The sequence below is a fragment of the Dipodomys merriami genome, unplaced genomic scaffold (assembly GCF_024711535.1).
Source record: "Dipodomys merriami isolate MVZ:Mamm:240054 unplaced genomic scaffold, mDipMer1.0.p SCAF_28, whole genome shotgun sequence".
Lineage (NCBI taxonomy): Eukaryota > Metazoa > Chordata > Mammalia > Rodentia > Heteromyidae > Dipodomys > Dipodomys merriami.
Genome location: NW_027204270.1, coordinates 20,825,036 through 20,847,614, shown reverse-complemented (window position 1 = coordinate 20,847,614; position 22,579 = coordinate 20,825,036). Strand labels below are relative to the sequence as shown.

Sequence of the window (22,579 nt, the reverse complement as noted above, 5' to 3'; positions counted from 1 at the left end):
CTACAGGCCCCAGGTTGCCCCGCGAGGGGAAGGACAAGGAAGGCACCGCTCGGCCGGTCCACCTGTCCTCCCCTATTCTCGCGATGGTTGGACCACGTCGTCAAGCCCAGCCCGGAGAGGCTGCTAGTCCCGGAGGTGGGGCGCAGGCAGCCGGGTGGGCCAGTCAGGGCGGAGCCGACGAGACGGCGGAAGCGGCGGACGGCGGGGAAGGGGGCGGGGAAGGGGAAGGAGGCTGGCCCGGAAGAAGGAGAAACCCTGAAAAGAAAACAGCAACAAGCCCTGCCGCGGTGACAGAGGGGAGCAAGATGGCGGCGCTGAAAGGGAGCTACTGGGTCCGGGCCCGACTGGGACTCCCGCCGCTGCTGCTGTTGACCATGGCCCTGGCTGGGGGCTCGGGCACCGCTTCGGCCGAAGCGTTTGACTCGGTCTTGGGTGATACGGCGTCCTGCCACCGGGCCTGTCAGTTGACCTATCCCTTGCACACCTACCCCAAGGTAGGGCCCGTCCGAACCGGTCTTCCGCCCTTCCATCGCCGCCCATCTCTCCGCTGCGTGCCCCGGTGTGGGCTCTGGGACCCTAGCGCTTCCGCCGCGGCCTCCCCGGGGGTATAGCTCCGGTTTTCCTCCTAAACCCCGTCTGCACCCCGCTCCTGCTGTAATTACCGGAAGTTTGTGCTCCTCTCCTCGGTGATAGGTGGGCAACACAAAGAGGGGGAAAGACGCGCGACCCCTTCCCTCGGTGGGGAACTCGAGGGCAGCGGCGGGGGCCGGGGCCGCTCGGATCTGGAACACCGGGTCCAGATGTGCGTGGAGCCCTCGCGACGCGAGCTGGGAGGCGCAGATGCACCCGTCCAGGAAAGGCTGATCGCCACCCCATATTCGCTGCGGGCAGTCACTGTAGTCTGAAAGTGTTAAGTCAGCCCCCAGGAGTTGTTTGAGACGTACAGGAAAGACTTCCTGCCTGTGTTGAGTTACTCTGTGCGAGACGGCGCCACTAGGAATTAGAATGTCTTAAGAGAGGCAGATTTCTGCCTTCAAATAACTTGCGCCCCCCCCCCCATTCAGGAGACAGGAAATCCCGTGGGGTGGGTGGGGAGATGCGACTGGCCTCGGGAAGGGGGTGTCCATTGCTTAGAAGAGTTAACCCCATTCGCATCCCTAATCCCTTCACTTCCCCCACCCGCCCCTCAGTTGCTCCCTTGCTTTTAATTTTCTCTTAGGTTTTTCAGCGTCTTAAGAACTGTTTACTCAATGCTCAAAATTGCTTGGTGACTCTCCCCACACCTTCCCCACATGTAATTTGGGTGTATTCCCCTCCTCCACTCTGGAGTTATAAATAAGTACTTATGCCGGTTGGCTGGTCTTTCTCTTGTTTTTCTTTCATCCTCTGTATACTATTTGCTTAACTGTTGTGTCTAACCTTCTGCCTTCAACTACTACAAAGTGGTTACAAGGACAGTGCCAGTGACATTTGCTTACTAGGTAGAGCAGGCGTGTTTTGAACTCTCTGCCCTTCCTCAGCCAGTATTACAGCTATGTACCACTTTGGTTCAAAATATATGGATTCTACTGTTAGGCAATATAATGGGCTATGCCATACCGTTATCTCTAATCCCCAGAATAATCCTACAAAGTTTGATTTAATAATTAAGTTGAGGCTTAAAAAGTTAAGTGACTTTCCCAAAGTTCCATAACCAAGAAATATTTGACAGAAGTTTGATCTTCAAATTAGCTACACTGTACTGTCACCTCCTTGTACATTGGGTTACAAATAGTTACTTCACTGATTTCTGTCAGTTCTCCATTGTGTGTGTGCCTGCTAGGTTCTCATGCATGCTGTACATGCACTCTGCAAACTGTGTTACACCTCAGTCTCTTACTGAGGTTTGCAGTTCAGGGAAAAGCAGTGTATTGTTTAAAAAAAAAACCAACTAGATAAAGCCAGGCACTGGAGGCTCAAGCCTGTCATCCTAGCTCCTCAGGAGGCTGAGAGCTGAGGATTACAGTTCAAAGCCAACCTGGACAGAAAAGTCCATAAGACTCCTATCTCCAGTTAACCACCAAAATCAGAAGTGGCACTGTGGCTCAATGTGATAGAGCGCTAGCCTTGAGCAAAAGAACTCAGGGACAGCACCCAGGACCTGAGTTCAAGCCCTATGACCAATTGAAAAAAGAAGGGAAAAAAATTAGATCAATTCACAAGTTCTTATAACTGCTCTTGATCTGGTACCTGTAATTAGAAAGTAGAAATCTCATTTTAATGACTGTTTTTCAGAATTACTTGTTGTAAGAAAATAGAATGCTCTACCTGTTTGTAAGTAGCTATTTTAAAATTGCTGAATTTTATCTTGTGTCTTCAGAAATGTACTAGTGTAATTTGTCTGGCTTCAAAAACAAGAAATATAAGTCCTATTAATAACAAAGCTAATTAGAATCACTATGGCCTTTTTTTTAATTGAGTTTGGGCTTTGGAACCATGCAGGCTTGGTTTCAGCTCCACTATTGCTCCCTGTATGTCCGTATATGTTACACGCTTAGCACAGTGCCTAACACACAGCCACATATATTACCTGATATTCAATATGATTAAAAGCACTATTTTCCTTGTACTGTATATTGGAGGATTTAACATTTACATAAGCTTGCCATCATTTACAATTTGTACAGCATAAAATATTTATTATATAGAAAGGAAGTATTTGGATTTGATTCTTAATACCTATTGAGTGCCTAGTCTGTGCAGGTATTAAATAATATATTAGGTGTTTACACAGTACCTGGCACATTATTTTATTATTATGTTAATTATTAATGTGATGTATTTATTAGATAATACAGTATGATAGTAATCTGAATTAGATGTGATTTTATAATTCTCCTAATGTGTAATCAAGACTGACTTCAGCATGCTGTGTAGTTTCAGCATGCCATATGGTTTTGTGAGCTTTACTTCTGGTTACCTTTTGGGATTGGTTTAGTAACTAAAGGTATATTGGCTTACAACTGTAATCTCAGCACTCGGAATGCAGAGGCTTGGAGCTTGAGTTCAAGACCAATTTGCTGTCTAGCAAAACCTTATCTTAGGGGGAAAAACATATCTGAAAATATAATGACAGTATTGATGGTGTCCAGGAGCTCATGCTTCCTCTGTACAATAAAAGGAAATATGTTGGTGCTTCAAATACAGGAGAATTATTTCACCATTTTGAAAAGCCTGCAGATTCTATTCAGTATGAAGTACATCTTAATTATAAGAGTTCTTTAAATTTTCCCAAATTAAATACAGGTAGAGCTGAGGTCCAAAAAGATACCACTTTCAAAATTGTATAATAAAGGTATTTAATATTAAACTTGCAGCCACCTCTTCTTACAGATGGTTGCTGCTGCATTAATTTTAATAATTCTTCTGCTGGAAAGAAATGCATACTATTACACTCCATTGGATGCTAACTGGTGTATACACATGCTGTTTCTTTATTAGTTGCCTGCCAGTTTGTACACAGTGGATCACACAGTAAGTTGGGGGCTCCCCATATGCACTAGTTTGTTTCAAGTACTATATGTATTTCAACAAGGGAAAAAAAAAACTGAAGACATTGTTATTAGTTTTATTAAGCAATTGCTATTTTCTAGTAATGAGGAATCATTTATCTCATTTTTGCCCAACACACATACACCATGATGCTTGTCTTTATTTTTGAAATCTATTATGATTAACACTACCATTAACTAAGCACCTTTCGATGTCTCAGGCACTGTGCTAAGAATAGCAGCTTCCACAATTATTGAGGAATCTGGAGATAATAGCTATTGTCTCTTTTTACAATGAAAAAACAGATTTTAACAGATAAAATAACTTGTGCAGTTAGCCCCCTAAAAGGTTTGATTCTCATCAGGTAGCTTACAGTGTCCTTTTCCATATATCACTTTGTTGCTCCTGTATATGTTTTCAGTTAAGCCAAGTTTTCAAAAACCTTTAATATAAAATTTTTATAAATATGTACCTCATTTTATCAGGGGAAAATGTTTCACCATTTGCCTCTTGAAGTGAGTCATGATACTTTTCCTGCTAAATCTGATTTTTTTTTTTTTTTTTTGGTCGGTTGTGGGGCTTGAACTCTGGGCCTGGGCGCTGTCCTTCAGCTCAAGGCAAGCGCTCTACCACTTGAGCTACAGCGCCACTTCTGGTTTTCTGGTGGTTTATTGGAGATAGGAGTCTCACCGTCTCTCCTGCCCGGGCTGGCTTTGAACTGGGATCCTCAGATCTCAGCCTCCTGAGTAGCTAGGATTACAGGCATGAGCCACCAGCGCCTGGCTTTAAATCTGATTTCTGTAAGCTTGGCCTTAGGAGAAGCATGCCCTTAAGCCTAGTGGACTTTCTTACTCCTTCCTACCTCTGTGAGATAGATTCTGTCACTGCTATTTTTATTTCCAAATGTTCTTACCACAAATTATGGGAAAAGGATGTTATTTTTAGCCACTAGACCTTTTCTTTGTATTGCTTTTAAAATACAGAATTAAAACCTTTTTGTATGGCTAAGATCTTGAACATTGCCTTCCATTATTTTTTTTTTTCCTTTCAGTTATCAAACTACTGGATGGTTTAAAATAAACCCTACTAACATTGCTTTTTTTTCTTGATTTCTTTCAACTGAGAGAAATATTTTATGTTTTCATAATGCTCTCTGTTCTTAAACTCCCCAGGAAGAGGAGTTGTATGCATGTCAGAGAGGTTGCAGACTGTTTTCAATTTGTCAGTTTGTGGATGATGGAATTGATTTAAATCGGACCAAATTGGAATGTGAATCTGGTAAGATGCTACGCTAATGACATCAGCTGTGTATAACATTGTTTTTTCTTGAGTTGTGTTATGTTTTTTTTACGTTTTCCTTAGAAAATGACATACTGTTTAAATTAGTTATCCATAATTACATATATTGTAATAATTACAAATTTAGAGTTTTAACAGATGCTACTAAAACATTACATGGACTTTAAATTCATCTGTTTGTTGGGATGATGTTTATTTTGTACTATGGACAGAATGTCTTTGTGTAACCTGAGTGTTCTACTTCCACAAATGCAGCAGTAATTACCCTGCCTATCATTACCTTTTCATAGATAGTATAATTTTCCTACTAAGCCTTTCAATCATAGGATAGTTAACTTCATTCCAGAATTTTTACTGAATCAAGTCTTTGACTCATTATTTAATAGTGTATTCTTTATTGGTCATGCCAGTAAAAGTAATTGGAGACTTTGTAACCTGGTAATCACTGTTCTGATGCTGAAAGACATATAAGCCTATAATCAGGACACATGAACATTTACCTTTTTAGAAAACTAATGGGATTGTCTCCATTTGTTAGTTTATTCACAAAACAACTCTTGTCAGTCATTGTTGTAACTCATACCTAGTTTTCTGTGATACTGCTTTATTTTTAAAGCTTTGTCTACTAACTGGCCATTTTTCTATGTGCACAGTACTGTTCAATTTATTATTCAGCACCTTTCAAAAGAGTATTATAAATGCATATATGACTTGAATAAAAATAAAGTCAGTACATACATACAAAAATGACTATAATGAACTAAATGAAGAGATTAGTAAAGATGCATTTCAAGCCAGCTGCCAGTGGCTCACGCCTGTAATCCTAGCTACTCAGGAGGCCTAGATCTGAGGATCTCGGTTCAAAGCCAGCCTAGGCAAGAAAGTCCATGAGACTCTTATCTCCAATTAACAACAAAAACCAGAAGTGGTGCTGTGGCTCAAGTGGTAGAGCACTAGCCTTGAGCTGAAGAACTGAGGGTCAGCGCCCAGGCCCAGAGTTTAAGATCCATGACCAACAACAACAACAACAAAAAGATCTATTTCAGTGGATAGTGACTGCTCTACCATTTGAACCATAGCTCTACTTCTTGGTGGTTAATTAGAGATAAAAGTCTCACAGACTTTGCTGACCAGGCAAACTTCAAACCAAGATCCTCAGATCTCAGCATCCTCAGTGACTAGGATTATAGGCGTGAATCACTGGCACCCAGCCTCAACCTTCCCCCTTCCCCCCCCCTCCCCCGTGCTGCAGATTAAACCCAGGGCCTAGTACATGCCAGGCAAGAACTGTGTCACTGAGCTACAGTCCTAGCCCTATTTCAGTTTTAAAATCACTTGCTATAGAACAGTTCAGTTTTCTTAAGTCTTAGGGTATTAGACTCATTGTTTCATCTTACTTTTCTCTTTCCTTGTTGTTTCATCTTATTTTTTTTTCTTTCCTTGTTTCTCAGCTAAGTGATCCCTTTTTTTTTCTACAAAATCCAGTACCCTTTAATGATAACACCATTAATCAGAATACCAAATGGTTCATTTCTTAACAGTAATCACAAATATTTGTATAAATGACTTAAATACGTTATTTTTAACCCTATGTAGTAAGCAGTGATATTTCCACTTTAGACCTATAGAAATCAAGTTAGCGGTTAAATACTACTGCCCACATAGATAGTCAACAAAAAACTTCAAATGGCATCTTCAGGACACTAATACACAAAACTTAGCTTTAAGGTTTCACTTACATGAATGTTATCACATAACCAAAACCTGGATATTAAGAGATTTACCATGACACATTTAATTTGTAAGAAATACACACAGGGGGAATTCTCTTAAAATAATACACTTCTTCTATTAATAAATTTGTATGTTCATGTTTAAAATTTGTACATTCATAAGAAAAATGTCAGTTCTAGCCTTTACCCTATTCTTTATTTTTTGCTTACCCCCGTCTCTTTTTTAAAATGTACTATTTTTCTCTTTCAGCATGTACAGAAGCATATTCCCAACCTGATGAGCAATATGCTTGCCATCTCGGATGCCAAGATCAGCTACCATTTGCTGAACTGAGACAAGAACAAGTAAGAAATAATAATAATATCTTTTAAAATTGTCTACTTTTGAGGACTGGGAATGTGGCTTAGTGGTAGAGTGCTTGCCTAGCATGCATGAAGCCCTAAGTTTGATTCCTCAGTACCACATAAACAGAAAAAGTCAGAAGTGGCTCTGTGGCTCAAGTGGTAGAGTACTAGCCTTGAGCAAAAGAAGCTAAGGGATAGTGCCCAGGCCCTGAGTTCAAGTCCCAGGACTAGCAAAAAAAAAAATTGTCTACTTTTTCACTTTGTCATAACTATTCCTGTTGTACCATGAATAACTTGTTCCTAAGTCTTAAAATATAGTGATATAACTGGCATATTATTTATATGTTCAGAGATAGAATGAGGATCTTAGACAAAGAGTAAAGATGTGACATTTCTTTATTTCCCCTTAGTAGAGAAAAAGTCTGTCAGCTAAGCATTCTGGCCCATACCTTTAAGTCTAGTGCTGGAGAGTTTGAGTCAGGAAGACCATGAGTTCGAGGCCAATCTGGGATACATAGCAAGATATTTATTTATTCATTTATTTATTTACTGCCAATCCTGGGGCTTAAACTCAGGGCCTGGGCACTGTCCCTGAGCTACTTTTGCTCAAGGCTAGTACTCTACCACGTGAGCTGCAGCACCACTTCTGACTTTTGCTGTTTATGTGGTACTGAGCAATCAAACCCAGGATTTCATGCATGATAGGCAAGCACTCTACCACTAAGCCATATCCAGCCTGCAAGATCTTTCTTAAAAAGAAAAAAATAAATGCCTGTTTAGATGGTATTGACTTGCATTATTTCAAAGTGTTTTTTACCTGCTTTGTCCTACTTTAATAGTGATTCATTTCTTTATTCATTTAAGATTCATTTTGTTTTGAAGGACTCGGGATTAAACTTGGCCTTGCTCTACCACTTGAGCCTTATCCTCAGTCCTGTATTTAATTTTCATCAAGTGAAATTATGTTTGTAGCTGGGCTCCGGTGGCTCACACCTGTAATCCTACCTACTCAGGAGGCTAAGATCTGAGAATTGAGGTTGAAAGCCAGCCTGGGTAGGAAAGTCTGTCACTCTTAACCACCAGAAAACCAGAAGTGGCACTGTGACTCAAGTAGTAGAGCACTTGCCTTGAGCCGAAGAGTTCAGGGACAGTGCCCATGCCCACATTTCAAAACCCACTACCACCAAAAAGAAAAAAACACACACAAAAAAAACTGACTTCTAATTGTCTTGCTTGACATTTCATCAGATTTTGATTTTCCGTATATTTGGACCTGACTCAAAAACTGACTATTCTAATAGAAGTGAGAGGTAGTGCGTTAATATGTTTGGTGGCAAGTAAAAGCAGCCTGGGATTTTAAGTTTTACTCTAGTTAATGTGCATAAATAGCAGTTTAATGCTAATGATTGTGGTAAATTCATTTAATTATTTTTATGATTATATTGATTATATGTGTATGTTCTTTATAATACATAATAAATGCATTTCAGATTTAATTTTTTTTGTTTGTTTAGCTAATGTCCTTGATGCCAAAAATGCACCTCCTCTTCCCTCTAACTCTGGTGAGGTCATTCTGGAGTGACATGATGGACTCTGCACAGAGCTTCATAACCTCTTCATGGACCTTTTATCTTCAAGCTGATGATGGGAAGATAGTAATATTCCAGGTAACTATTGTGCCTCAGATTCATCTAAGTACCAGCAACAGTGAATGTATATGATTATGTTTTGGCATAAAACTATGTACTTGGTCACTTAAAAATACTTATCAAATAAAAATTACTTATTTGGCCTTGATGAAAACATTGGGCATGAGGACTCTGTAATTGCCCTTTCCTCTTTCCCTTGTAATCAGAACTCTTGAATTTTCTAAATTTTCTAGTGGCTAAGTAAATAAAATTAAAAGGAGATAATATATTTATATACTTTGAACATAAGTAGTGGTATATAATATGTAGATACTTGTGACATAATATTTAGAAAGTTTACTTTTTTCCTATCTTACCATATACCATGTGATATGATAATAGCTACTATTCTTAGAAGTTTCTGTTGTAGTAGACATTTTGTATGTACATTTGTCCCAAGTATTGGAGATGGTTCTGAGACTCCCTTGGAAACCAAAATTTGATAATGTCAGGTTCTTTTTTTTTTTTTTGGGGGGGGGGGGGGTCCGGTCATGGGGCCTGAACTCTGGGCCTGGGCGCTGTCCCTCCTCAGTTCAAGGCTAGTGCTCTACCACTTGAGCCACAGCACCACTTCTGGCTTTTTTTTCTTTTTTTTGATTATGTGGTGCTGGGGAATCAAACCTAGGTCCTCATGCATGCAATGCAAGTACTCTACCACTGAGCCACCTTCCCAGTCCCAATGTCAGGTTCTTTAATCTACACACATCTCCCTACTATGTAGTTTCCTTTTCTTTTTTCTGGTTTTTTTTTTTTTTTTTTTTTTTTTTTTGTCTGTAGTGGGGCTTGAACTCAGTGCCTGTGCACTGTCCTTGAGCTCTTATGTTCAAGGATAGCATTCCACGACTTTGAACCATAGCTCTACTTCTCTTGTCCTGGTGGCTAATTGCAGATAAGAGTCTCATAGACATTCCTGCCTGAGCTGGCTTTGAACCATGATCCTCACACTGAGTAGCTAGAAGTAGCCATGAGCCACCAGCACTCAGCTTGTAATTTTCTTTTAATGCAGTAAATTTCTCAAATATACCATTCAACAAATTATATTGTTAAAAAATACATGGGGCTGGGAAGGTGGCTCAGTGGTAGAGCGCTTGCCTTGCATGCCTGAGTCCCTGGGTTCGATTCCTCAGCACCACATAAGCAAAAAGAAAAAACCTGGAAGTGGCACTGTGGCTCAAGTGGTAGAGCGCTAGCCTTGAGCTGAAGAACTGAGGGACAGCGCCCAGGCCCAGAGTTCAGGCCCCATGACCAGACCCCAAAAAAAAAAAAAAAACATTGTGATACTCAATTTTTTCAGGTAATAAAGTAAATATTTTAATTATTTTTGCTAATAAGGTACATCTTTTAATTATTTTATTTTTTTAGGTCAGTGATAGGGCTTGAACTCAGAGTCTGAGCTCTGAGTACTTTTTTTTTTTTTTTTTGTGGGTTGTGGGGCCTGGACTCTGGGCCTGGGCGCTGTCCCTCAGTTCTTCAGCTCAAGGCTAGCGCTCTACCACTTGAGCCACAGTGCCACTTCTAACATTTTCTGCTTATGTGGTGCTGAGGAATTGAACCCAGGGCCTCATGCATGGTAGGCAAGCACTCTACCACTGAGCCACCTTCCCAGCCCCGTCTGAGCTCTTTACCCAAGGCTAGTACCCTACCATTTTGAGCCACAGTGCCACTTCCATTTTTCTGGTAGTTTATTGGAGATAAGAGTCTCACAGACTTTCTTGCCCAGGCTGCCTTTGAACCACAATTATCAGATCTCAGCCTCCAGAGTACCTAGGTTTACAGGCATAAGCCACCAGTGCCCAGCTATTTTTTAATTTTTTTTAAGCATTTTTTGGTTTACTCATATGACTACTGTGTGATCATGTTATAGCACTGTCGTAGGCCTGGATCTTTTGTACTTGATTTAGTAATAAGTGACAGTAATTTTCTCTCCTTAAATTTCTGAGCAAATTTTATGTCCTAAACCTTCTTGTGTTAAAGCTTCAGTTGATGTTCAGCATAGAACGCTAATTCAGTCCTCCTTAAATGTAAGAGTAGCTCTGTTGCTCTCAGAAATATGACTATAACTGGGAGTAACTCTCATTCCAGAGGATCAGAGCTATTAAAAAATGTAAAGTATGGTGTGTTCATCTGTAAATTACAAATTATTCCTATTTAGAGAATGGGATGTTTCAAATAAAGAATAGAGATAATAGATGTTTAGCCAAAAGTTTTGGCAATCTGCTGAATTATTCCTGATCAACTAGAATTAGAGCTCGTTTTTTCAAAGTATAATGTTTAATGCAATGTTTTGTCGTAATTTTTCCCTCTCTTGTCTCTTTTTTTTTAAGAGACAGGAAGTTGAACTGACTAACTAGTTGATGATGCCAGAAATCTGTCTATTTATCTGAAAGGCACTGGATCTGATGTTCAGGAAGTGCAATTAAAATTATATTGTGGTTAATGTGTTTTATGTTTTATACCATACTTTTGTTACTTTCTCTCAATTTAAATGTTTATAGAGATGATGTGTTATAGAACTAGTTACCAAAAAAAGCTTTAAGTACAAATGACTTAATTGACTTTCATTACCATTTTAGTCAAAGCCAGAAATTCAGTATGCACCACAGTTGGAGCAGGAGGCTACAAATTTGGGAGAATCATCTCTGAGCAAAATGTCCTGTAAGTTTTATTTTAAATAACTTGTATAAAAAATTAGCATCAGGGGCTGGGAAGGTGGCTCAGTGGTAGAGCGCTTGCCTTGCATACATGAGGCCCTGGGTTCTATTCCTCAGCACCACATAAGCAAAAAAGAAAAAAGCCGGAAGTGGCGCTGTGGCTCAAGTGGTAGAGTGCTCGCCTTGAGCTGAAGAGCTGAGGGACAGCGCCCAGGCCCAGAGTTCAGGCCCCATGACAGGACCCAAAAAAAAAAAAAAAAAAAAAATTAGCATCAGGCTGGGAATATGGCTTAGTGGTAGAGTGCTTGCCTCACATTCATGAAGCCCTGGGTTCAATTCCTCAGTACCACATACACAAAAAAAGCCAGAAGTGGTAGAGTGCTAGCCTTGAGCAAAAGAAGCTCAGGGACAGGCCCAGAGTTCAAACCCCAGGACTGGCAAAAAAAAAATTTTTTTTAATAAACAAATTAGCATCAAGGGGCTGGGAAGGTGGCTCAGTGGTAGAGCACTTGCCTTGTATGCATGAGGCCCTGGGTTCGATTCCTCAGCACCACATAAGCAGGAAAAAAAAAAAGCCAGAAGTGGCGCTGTGGCTCAAGTGGTAGAGTGCTAGCCTTGAGCTGAAGAGCTGAGGTACAGCATCCAGGCCCAGAGTTCAGGCCCCACGACCGGACCCCCCCCCCAAAAAAAAATTAGCATCAAATCTGGTAGAATTAGTTGCCCATCCTCTGATTTACTAGATCTGAGAAGTGATCTGAGGATTTGTATTTCTAACAAGTTCTACATTTTTGCTGATGCTATTGGTATGGAGACATTTGAAAAGCACTATTCAAAAATATTAACTTGTTTCAAAGGATTTGTGTCTGCGTGCGTGCGTGCGTGTGCATGCGTGTGCGTGTGCGTGTGCGTGTGCGTGTGCGTGTGTGTGTGTGTGTGTGTGTGTGTGTGTGTGTATACGTACATATGTGTCTATACTAGGGCTTGAACTCAGGACCTGGGTGCTGTCCACAAAGTTTGCACTCTACCACTTGAGCCACAGCTCTGTCTGCTCTTTTTTTTTTTTTTTTTTGTCAGTCTTGGGGCTTGAACTCTGGGCCTGAGTGCTATCTCTGAGCTTCTTTTGCTCAAGGCTAGCACTCTGCCACTTGAGCCATAGCACCACTTCCAACTTTTTCTGTGGTTAATTGGAGATTAGAATCTCATAGACTTCCTCTCCAGGCTGGCTTTGAACCATGATTTTCAGGTCACAGTCTCCTGAGTAGAATTCCAGGCACCCAGCCACTTCCAGCTTTTTGGTGGTTAGTTAGAGTTGAGAGTCTCGTGGACTTTGCTGCCAGGACTGGATTCAAACCTCAGTCCTCAGATCTCAGCTTCCTGAGTATCTAAGATTACAGGAGTGAGCCACCAGCACCCAGCAGAGGATGTTTTAAGTATGAACCAATCAAACATTTAGATATTTCCCAATAAATTAAATGGTAGAACTACTGAAAAATGTTTCCTATTTTATTTTCATAGTAGAAGTGAATTTTAACCCATAAGAACACAAAATATCAAACTAAGGCAGAGAGTACCTTTTAAAACTTTTATTTTAAATACTTAATTAACCTGCTGATTATATTGGTGAATGGGAATGGGTGGATAATAGCACATAACACTATTATATAGACAGTTTTGATTAGAGTAAACCAAATTCTATTATTCAAGCCCACGTGTTTTTAAATAGAAAGTATCAATGTCAAGAATTTGAAAATTAAGCCGGGCGCTGGTGGCTCACGCCTGTAATCCTAGCTACTCAGGAGGCTGTGATCTGAGGATCGAGGTTCAAAGCCAGCCCGGGCAGGAGAGACTGTGAGACTCCTATCTCCAATAAACCACCAGAAAACCGGAAGTGGTGCTGTAGCTCAAGTGGTAGAGCACTCGCCTTGAGCTGAAGAGCTGAGGGACAGCGTCCAGGCCCAGAGTTCAAGCCCCACGGCCGACCCCAAAAAAAAAAAAAAAAAAAATTTGAAAATTAAACAGGAAACCAATAATATGGTAAAATAACTTTTCATCACTGTTGTACCAGATGAATTTTCACAGATTATAAAATATGTCATTGAAAGCAATTAGATGTCTGTACAGTGTTTCTACCTAGAAGTAGTTATGAGACTAGTGTTTAGAATATAAGATATAAACTTGGACCTTATTTTTTCAGCAGATCTGCACTTGAGAAGTTCCCAGGCACACAGAAACTATCTTGAAGATGGAGAAAGTGATGGCTTTTTGAGATGCCTCTCTCTGTATGTATTCTTTCTTCTATGTATAAAAGATAAATATGGTTTGTCTAAGAAACTAAGGTTCCCTTTCTTAATATTTTTTCTCTCTCTCCCTCTCCATAGTGGTGTAAGCCTGTTTTCCCAGCTATGATAGGAAGTGAAAGGGGTGTTACTTTCTGCCTCTGTTTAGTTCTTAAGTCTAGACAGACCTGAAAATGATTAGTAGTTGCTCCACATATGCACACACCTTTCCATATACTTCATGTGCAGAGCATAGGAATATCCCTACATCTATTAGAGGTTTCAAGGAGAAGAAAATATTGCCAGGAGTTGGTGGCTCACACCTGTAATCCTAGTTACTCAGGAGGCTGAGATCTGAGGATCGCAGTTCAAAGCCAGCCCAAGCAGGAAAGTCTGTGATACTCTTATCGCCAATAAACTACAAGAAAACCGGAAGTGGCGTTGTGGCTCAAGTGGGAGAGCACTTGCCTTGAGCTAATAGAGCTGAGGGACAGCACTCAGACCTAGAGTTCAAACCCCACAACTGACTGAAAAAAAGAAAAAGAAAATATTGAGGTGATAGAAATAAGTCTTTAATGATGAATAGAGCTCTTTGCTAGTTATAGGAAGAAATTTTTTTTTTTTTTTTTTTTTGGTATAAGTGTGCTAGCACTGGAGCTTGAGGCTTGGGTGCTGGCTAACATTTGGAAGTTAATTGGAGATATGAATCTCACAGCTGGAAGTAGCACTGTGACTTAACATAGTAGAGTGCTAACCTTGAGCAAAAATTGCTTAGGCCCTGAGTTCAAGCCCCATGACCAACCAAAAAAAAAGAATCTCACAGACTTCCCTGCCAGGGGTGGCTGTGAACCATAATCTTCAGATCTTTGTCCCCTGAGTAACTAGGTTTACCGGTGATGAGACACTGGCAACTGGCGACGTTAATTTTTTTAGAATTTCAGATAAGCTTTCTTTCAGCTGAATGTGTAAGATGTATCATTTTGTACTATAGCCTAAAGAGCCAAAAATTAGACCAAACCAGGTAAACTCCTGCAAATACAGTGGCAAAGAAAGCAATGTGTTAAGAACCCTCTATGTGAAGGGTAATCAGAGGACCAAGCTAGAGAGCTTTAACCAAGAAATTATAAGGCCTAAACTAGAGCCATGGACAAGAAAATCAAGAGATAATAGAGATAGTAGAGAATCTATAAGATCTAGGAGTTGTTTTTCTGTGGAGTGAGGAAGATGATGGATTCTAAGATGAACCCCAGTTTTCTGTTTTGCTGTTGCAGTCCAAATATCAAACATACCTTTCTTTTTCATGGATATAAATTCCTTAAAAACAAAGGAAAGTAGCTGGGCACCAGTGGCTCACACCTGTAATCCTAGCTACTCAGGAGGCTGAGACCTGAGGATCAAGATTCAAAGCCAGCCTGGGCAGAAAAGTCCATGAGACTCATCTCCAATTAACCACCAGAAAACCAGAACTAGAATCGTGGCTCATAGTTGTAGAACGCTAGCCTTGAGCTGAAGAGCTGAGGGACAGGCCCAGAGTTCAAGCACTACGACTGACAAAATAAAAATTTTAAAAAGTAAAGGAAAGTGAGTATTTTTTCACTTAAAGCTTTATAGCAGAATTCCCTGCATTTCACTTTCTGGGCAACAGTGTCCAGCGGTACCTTTTCCTTTTGCATGCCCCAGTGTTAACAAACCATCAAGTGAATGGTTTATGGTGGTAATACAGGTCTTTTTTAGGCAATGTTTGATGAGCAGTGACTCTCTTAAATTATATAGTTTTTCAGAATTAGATCCTTTAGTATTAAAAAATGTGTTTTGAATCTTATTAAATCGATTATAAAAAAAACCTCAGTCACTGATTCTCATAAACTGGCCTTCTACCTTAAAATGTTTTAATCATAAGTAAAATATAATTCTTTATTAAGACAGATTATAATAGCCACAAGATGCGTCATTTGAAATGTAAATAAATTGTTGCCAGTTAAATGTTTGAGCTGTTATAAGAAACTGACTTCTAGAAATCTGTTGTGAATCCTTTTATAAAACAATCATCTCATAATGTATGTATTGTATACTTTAATTTTTTGGGATACAGTTTTCTTAAAGTGAGTATAATTATAATACTTTGTAAAATAATTGTAACATTTATATGACTTAAATTTATAGGATACTTATTTTTAGTAATTAGGAAGTACTCTTAGCAGAGAAGCAATGTGACTGGTTTTATTGTTATTATGATTATTGTTATTATACAAGTTCTTTAGCCAGGCTACAGAAACTTTCGGAATAGAAGAAAATGTCATATCAAGAAGTGGTGCTGTAGCTCAAGTGGTAGAGCGCTAGCCTTGAGCTGAAGAGCTAAGGGACAGCGCTCAGGCCCAGACTTTAAGCCCCACGACCAACAAAAAAAAAAAAAAGAAAGAAAATGTCATATCACCCTAACATACTGGCTCTTATTTTTCCTTCTATAATCATGTCTTTTAAATAATTTTAAAGTTAGCACACCAAGTTTCAATTCAGGTATGTAAATACATAAGGTTGATTGCCTAATTAAGACTCTCCTAATTTTTACATTGTGAGTTTTAATATGACTAATTGTCATTTGTTTTGTTTTTTAGTAACTCTGGGTGGATTTTAACCACGACTCTAGTCCTCTCAGTGATGGTTTTGCTCTGGATTTGTTGTGCAGCTGTTGCTACAGCTGTGGAACAGTATGTTCCCCCTGAGGTAAATTTAATTCTAACCCTTGGGCCATTTGAAGAATGAGCCATGACACAAACCATTTTAAGTGCCTTATTTGTTTAATTAGTAAAAAGAAACAAAGCCTCTGTACTAATATAATGAGAGAAGATCTGAGGACTTTACCCTATCTGTTTGAAGTTAACACACATGAAAATTGTAAATTTGCAATCACTAGCTCAAATTCCTGGTTCCAGTGTTCTGGGTGATATGTGTTGGCTGGCTTGAGTAATGTCTCCCTGGTACTCTGAGACTGACAAGAAAGGTTGATACAGTTTTCTAAGATAGTATATAGAAAAGAACACTTGTAGACCACTTAATTTTGAGCCAATTGCCATGACTGTTCAGAAGTAATTGTTACTTTAGAAGCCACAAAACTGGGACTTTTGATTCTTAGTTATTTTGTTCTGATTGCTAACTACCAGAGAGTTGGAAGACCATTGTGTGAATTATTTGGGAATTAAAATATAATGGTCTAAGAAGCTTAATTGTTAAGATAAAGGGGTTTTGTTTCATTATGAGGGATGATTGCTAAATATCTGTAGCCCTCTTCTGTTTATAATATGAATATACTGACAGTGTCCTTTTTTCTAGATTACCTGCTATATTCCCTGATATGTATTTTTTAATTATTTACTTATTAATTTTACTATGCTGGATAATGGAACCCAGGGCCTTGTACATGCTAAGCAAGTGCTCTACCACCAAGCTATACTTCTGGTTTCTTTATCTTAAGAAATTTATTTTCCCTAGTAAAGCTGAAATTGTACATCTTGCATAGAATTGTCTTTTCTGTTTTTTTTTCCCCGTGAACTACCTCATGCAGTCTAAATCCTCATGGTGACCAAACTGCAAACTTATGATAATAAATACCCAGGGAGGGCTGGGAAGGTGGCTCAGTGGTAAAGTGCTTGCCTTGCATGCATGAGGCTCTGGGTTCAATTCCTCAGCACCACATAAGCAAAAAGAAAAAAGCTGGAAGTGGTGCCATGGCTCAAGTGGTTGAGCGATAGCCTTGAGCTGAAGAGTTGAGGGACAGTGCCCAGGCCCAGAGTTCAGGGCCCACGACTGGACCCAAAAATATATTAAAATAAATAAATAAATACCCAGGGATAGTTGGTTCCTTTCTCTATATCTTATTTCTGGGAAGCCTCTTGTTAAAGGAAGATATATATATCTCCATTGGTCTAGCTATTGCCTAGAAAGACTAAAACCAGCTTCAGGTAGAATTTACCCTGATGAATCCCCATAGCCTGGTTTGTGACTAGTGTTCAGTGCTTTCTAATGGGTTCTGTTCTGAGTGTTTCATGTGTAAGGTGACTGCTGTTGTCATCCCCATTTTTCAGATGAAGAAACTTGAGGAGAGAGTTTGTAATTTCCCCAGTGTTAAATATCAGGAAGTGTTAGAACCGGACATGAACTCTAGTAGTATGACTCCAGAGCTGTTGCTCTTAGCTAGGGGAGATGGTTATATGACTCTTATCAAGAGCTGCTGTCCTGTGTGTCAAAGATAGACACCACTGCGACCACCTGATTCATGTGGTAAGCCCCACATGCCCAAAACTTTTATATAATGGTTCTCAGCCAGGCAATTCATGGAACTCTATTTTTTCCTTTCCTTTTTTTGGGGGGGGTGGGGGGGGGCGGGGGGCGGCCGGTCGTGGGACTTGAACTCTGGGCTTGGGCACTGTCCCTGCGCTCTTCAGCTCAAGGGAGTGTTCTACCACATGAGCCACAGTGCCACTTCCGGTTTTCTAGTGGTTTATTGGAGAGTCTCATGGACTTTCCAGCCCGGGCTGGCTTTGAACCATGATCCTCAGATCTCAGCCTCCTGAGTAGCTAGGATTACAGGTGTGAGCCACCAGCGCCCGGCTTATTTTTCCCTTTACTTACAAAGGTAACTCCTCTTCGGAGGTGTTTTCGCCCTTTAGTGCCTCTCATACTTTTGGTTAGATATGCTAGACATGAGGATCTTTCTCCCCTTAGGTGACTTTTGCTCTTTTTCTTAGAGTTGATGTCTCTGTTGGGACAAGTTTTATTGGGAGCATATATCTTTTTAATTTTGTGAGAAAATTTCACCCCTAAGTTCTTGGGGAGTATATCACATCATTCCTAGATGTGTCCCTCTGTCACCATAAAACGTATAGCATCAGAGACACACTTGTGGCCTTGTTGGCTGCCATTGCATTGCCTCTGGATAATCAGCCATGAAGGCACTACTTCCTTCCCCTTCACTATGGTCTCTTCTTCCTATCCTTGGCAGTTAAAATGATGACTGCATTCTAAGAGAACCTGTTCTCTTCTAAGGAAATACATTTTCTGAGAAAATGTGCATTAAAGAACCATTTGGGGTGGTTTTTGGTTGTTGTTTATTTAAAAGAGCCATTTGGATGTATTACTTTTAGACTTGACTTTTACATGTGAAACTATACTTTGGCAAGGTAATAATTTTGTTTAAGTATGTTTTTCTATAAAAGTGTTACGCACTTAACGTACCTGTAAGGCAGGAAAATCACTCATTCTACCATCCATAGTTAGTGTACTGTTTATTTCCAGTATGAGCAGTTTGCAATACATATTAATAATCAGTTTTTATTTTAGAAGAAACAAAGGCTATCATTTACTTGGTTATCCTCAATTAGTATCTTTTTCTCTTCTCTCCTAGCCTCTCTTCTCTTTCTCCATTCTTCTTCTTTCCTCTCTTTCTTTTTTGGTGCCAGTACTGGGCTTGAACTCAGAGTCTCAAGCTCTTACTCAGCTTTTCCTTACCACTTATGCCATACCTCTTGTCTTTTTGCAGATTAATTATAGATAAGAGTCTCTTGGATTTGTCTGCCCCAACTGGCTCTAAACCACTACCAGTGAGCTGAATTAGTGTCAGTTTAGTTTCATAAAATTTTGATGCTTTGTTCCCATTTCTTTTTGGGGGGGTAGGAGGGAGAGTTGGGTCATGGGGCCTGAACTCTGGGCCTGGGCGCTGTCCCTCAGCTCTTCAGCTCAAGGCTAGCACTCTACCACTTGAGCCACAGCACCAACTTCCAGCTTTTTTTTCCTTTTTGCTTATGTGGTGCTGAGGAATTGAACCCAGGGCCTCAGGCATGCAAGGCAAGTGCTCTACCACTGAGCCACCTTCCCAGCCCTCATTTTTTTTAACAGTTATGATGTCATATTCATTCATTCATTCATTCATCTAGAGACAGAATCTTGCTATCTATGTAGGCAGGCCTCAACATTCTTCTGCCTGAGCCTTCCAAGTACTAGGATTATAGGCATGTACCACCGCATTTAGTTTAGAATGAAGCTTTTCTTTCTTTCTTTTTCTTTTTTTCTTTCCTTCCTTCCGCGCGCTCGCGCGCGTGCATGTGTGGCTTTAATTCAGGGCCTGGGCACTATCCCTGGCTTTTTCTTACTCAAGGCTAGCACTCTACCATTTCAGTGGTTCTACTTCTGGCAGTTGTTGTTGTTGTTGTTTTTGCTACTTAATTACAGATAGGATAAGAATCTCACAGAATATATCTCCCCACATCACCAAGCTTGAAACTGTAATCTTCAGATCTCAGCCTCCTGAGTAGCTAGGATTACAGGCACTGACATGAATCTCAGGTGCCCAGGGAATATTTTTGTTGAGCTTATCTATTTAGGACAATAAAAAGTTGTCATTCATAGTGTTGTTTTTCAGGCAGGCCCAACTGAGAACAGAGTTTACCAGTATTCTTTCCTAAGGACTAGGCAGCCTCAGACAGAAATTTGCTATGGCAACAGATAGTAATGATAGGTGCTTCCTTGGTGGTGTCTCATTATCTTTGCCTGCTACTTTTTCTGAAAGAGTAGTGTTTGAAGCTATTTGTCAAGACCATGATTGTCTTAATTTCATACAGTTAGTTAAAAGTGGTTAGGAAAAGCCAGAATTGGAGCTGTGACGCAAGTGTTAGAGCACTAGGCCTTATCAAAAAAGCCCAGAAATGGTATGCAGTCCCTAAAAATCAAGTACCAGGACTGGCCCCAAAGTTAAAAAAAATTTTTTTTAAGTAACTTATCTCAGATCATTTAGTTGCAGGGCTGAGCCTGTAGCCCATAATGTATTTGTTGATTAAATTTCTTAACTTTCAGAAAGAAAGCATACATAAAACTTCTTGCTCATTCAGATTTTAACATCTATTTTTGTTATTGTATCAACTTGAGATATTATCTAGTATCTTCCTGCTAAAGGGAGAGGAATTGGTTCTCTTACATTTCTTCACTGATGGTTATTGAAATGCGTATTATTTTGTCTACTTTCTATAATTATTTTATAAATTTCTACTGATAACATCATTATCTTTCCCCTTTTCTATAATTTTTAGTAATTAAGTTACTATGAACTTTGTTTTTTGTTTTTTGTTTTGTTTTTTTGGTCCGGTCGTGGGGCCTGAACTCTGGGCCTGGGCACTGTCCCTCAGCTCTTCAGCTCCACTTCCGGTTTTTTTCTTTTTTGCTTATGTGGTGCTGAGGAATCAAACCCAGGGCCTCCTGCATGCAAGGCAAGTGCTCTACCACTGAGCCACCTTCCCAGCCCTTATTTTCTCTTTTATAATTAACATTTGTACAAAATCCTGTTGCTACTCAGAATGAGAGTTAAGATCTTAAAGAACCTGGTCGTTTTAGCCTTCAGAGTCAGAGCTGTTAATAGGAGTACTCTTAACTTTATATAAACTTAACTCCACTTGGTACTCGTTTGCTGTGCCTTAGGTCACATGGGAAGTCTTTACATGTGAATCACATCATCTCTAATACTTTGGATTTTTATTATTGGTTTTTGTGCTGGTACTGGGGTTTGAACTCAAGACCTAGTTTGCTGTTCCTTAGCTGTTTTACTCAAGGAACCTGAATCATAGCAGCTCTAATACTTTGGATTTTTTTTAAATTTGTTTTTGTGTTGGTACTAGGGTTTGAACTCAGGTCCTAGTTGCTGTCCATTAGCTTTTCACTCAAGGCTAGAACACTACCACTTGAGCCACAGCTCTACTTACAGTTTTTTGTTGATTAATTGTACATGAGTCTCATGGACTTTCCTGCCCAGGCTAACTTTGAACTATCATCCTCAGAGCTCAGCCTTCTGAGTACCTAGGATTTCAGTTATGAGCCACCAGAACCCTGCTAAATACTTCCTTTCCTTTTCAAAAATATTTATAGAATTTTTTAAACTAAATATCGATTGATTAAATTGCTATTTGGAAATAATTTTTTGTTTTGTTTTTTGTTGCAGAAGCTGAGTATCTATGGTGACTTGGAATTTGTGAATGAACAAAAGCTAAGCAAATATCCAGCTTCTTCTCTTGTGGTTGTTAGATCTAAAGCTGAAGATCATGAAGAAGCAGGGCCTCTGCCTACTAAAGTAAATCTTGCCCATTCAGAAATTTAAGAGCTCTTCTTAAAAAGAAAAGTGTCAGGGACACTGAAATTTCCATTCCTCATAGAGCTTTTAAAATGGTTTCATTGGATTTAGGCCTTAAGTCAATATGAAGTGCAAATAAACTCACCCAAATGTGTGAGGACTGTATTTGCTATAACTTTACCTATAGGGTTTTTCCCCCTAGTAACTTAAGACATGGACATTTGGGGTTGTATTTTTATTTTACTAATATCTGTAGCTACTTTGTAAGTTGTGTTGGTTTTGTTGTTTGTTTTTTTCTCTGTTAGCCAATTTCTATGAGCTGATTGTAGTTCTTCCCCACCTCCTGTCATGATACTGTCAGTTATCTTAGTTAATAAGCTGAATACTTAGTAGGATATGACGCTTTTGCTCAGCAATGGCCCACAAAGCTGTAATTTGAAATTTAGCAGAAAATGGCATTTAATGACACTACATTTTCAGTTGTATTGAACTGAAATCATTAAAATTTTATTTGAATAATTATGTGCTGAAATTTGAGTATCTGATTTCCCTGGTCTTCCCACCCATTACTTCCCAGCCTAGAAAAGAATTATGTAGTGTTGTGTTTACTCCTCTCTAACAGGACTGAAGCACAGTGACCCTCTCAGCAATGCATTTGCTATTACTTTGTAAAATAACACAGGTTGGAGGAGTTCCCAGAGAACTGCTTTTCCTCTACATTTGACAAAAACTAATATTACAACCATTCTTTCGCCAACAAGAATACAGATTTAAAAACTAGAGTGATGTCAGGTAACAATATACCAGAATCTTAACGTGCTCCAGCATTGTACTAAATACCTTTGCAAACCAACAGTTGTTTTAATCACAGAGGATGGCTGGCAGATGCAGTAGTGCTGTTCTACTAGTGAGTCATACTCGCCCAATGGCCTAGTCTTCAGATTTT

At 39.7% G+C, this 22,579-nt stretch overlaps 1 protein-coding gene across 2 annotated transcripts; it reads left to right on the top strand.

Moving 5' to 3' along the window:
• The first annotated feature begins 68 nt into the window (after nt 1-68).
• LOC138838428 (transmembrane protein 59-like) lies at nt 69-22,156 on the top strand. Of its 2 annotated transcripts, none has more exons than XM_070037935.1 (8): nt 69-494; nt 4,704-4,809; nt 6,814-6,908; nt 8,423-8,575; nt 11,170-11,251; nt 13,445-13,526; nt 16,139-16,247; nt 21,505-22,156. In XM_070037935.1, exons 1-8 carry the CDS (start codon nt 84-86, stop codon nt 21,658-21,660), a joined length of 1,194 nt encoding a protein of 397 aa, XP_069894036.1. In that variant the 5' UTR covers nt 69-83; the 3' UTR covers nt 21,661-22,156. The 2 variants fall into 2 exon arrangements, with proteins under 2 accessions (XP_069894036.1, XP_069894035.1); XM_070037934.1 differs by having other exon boundaries at nt 13,442-13,526.
• The last annotated feature ends 423 nt before the right edge of the window (nt 22,157-22,579 follow it).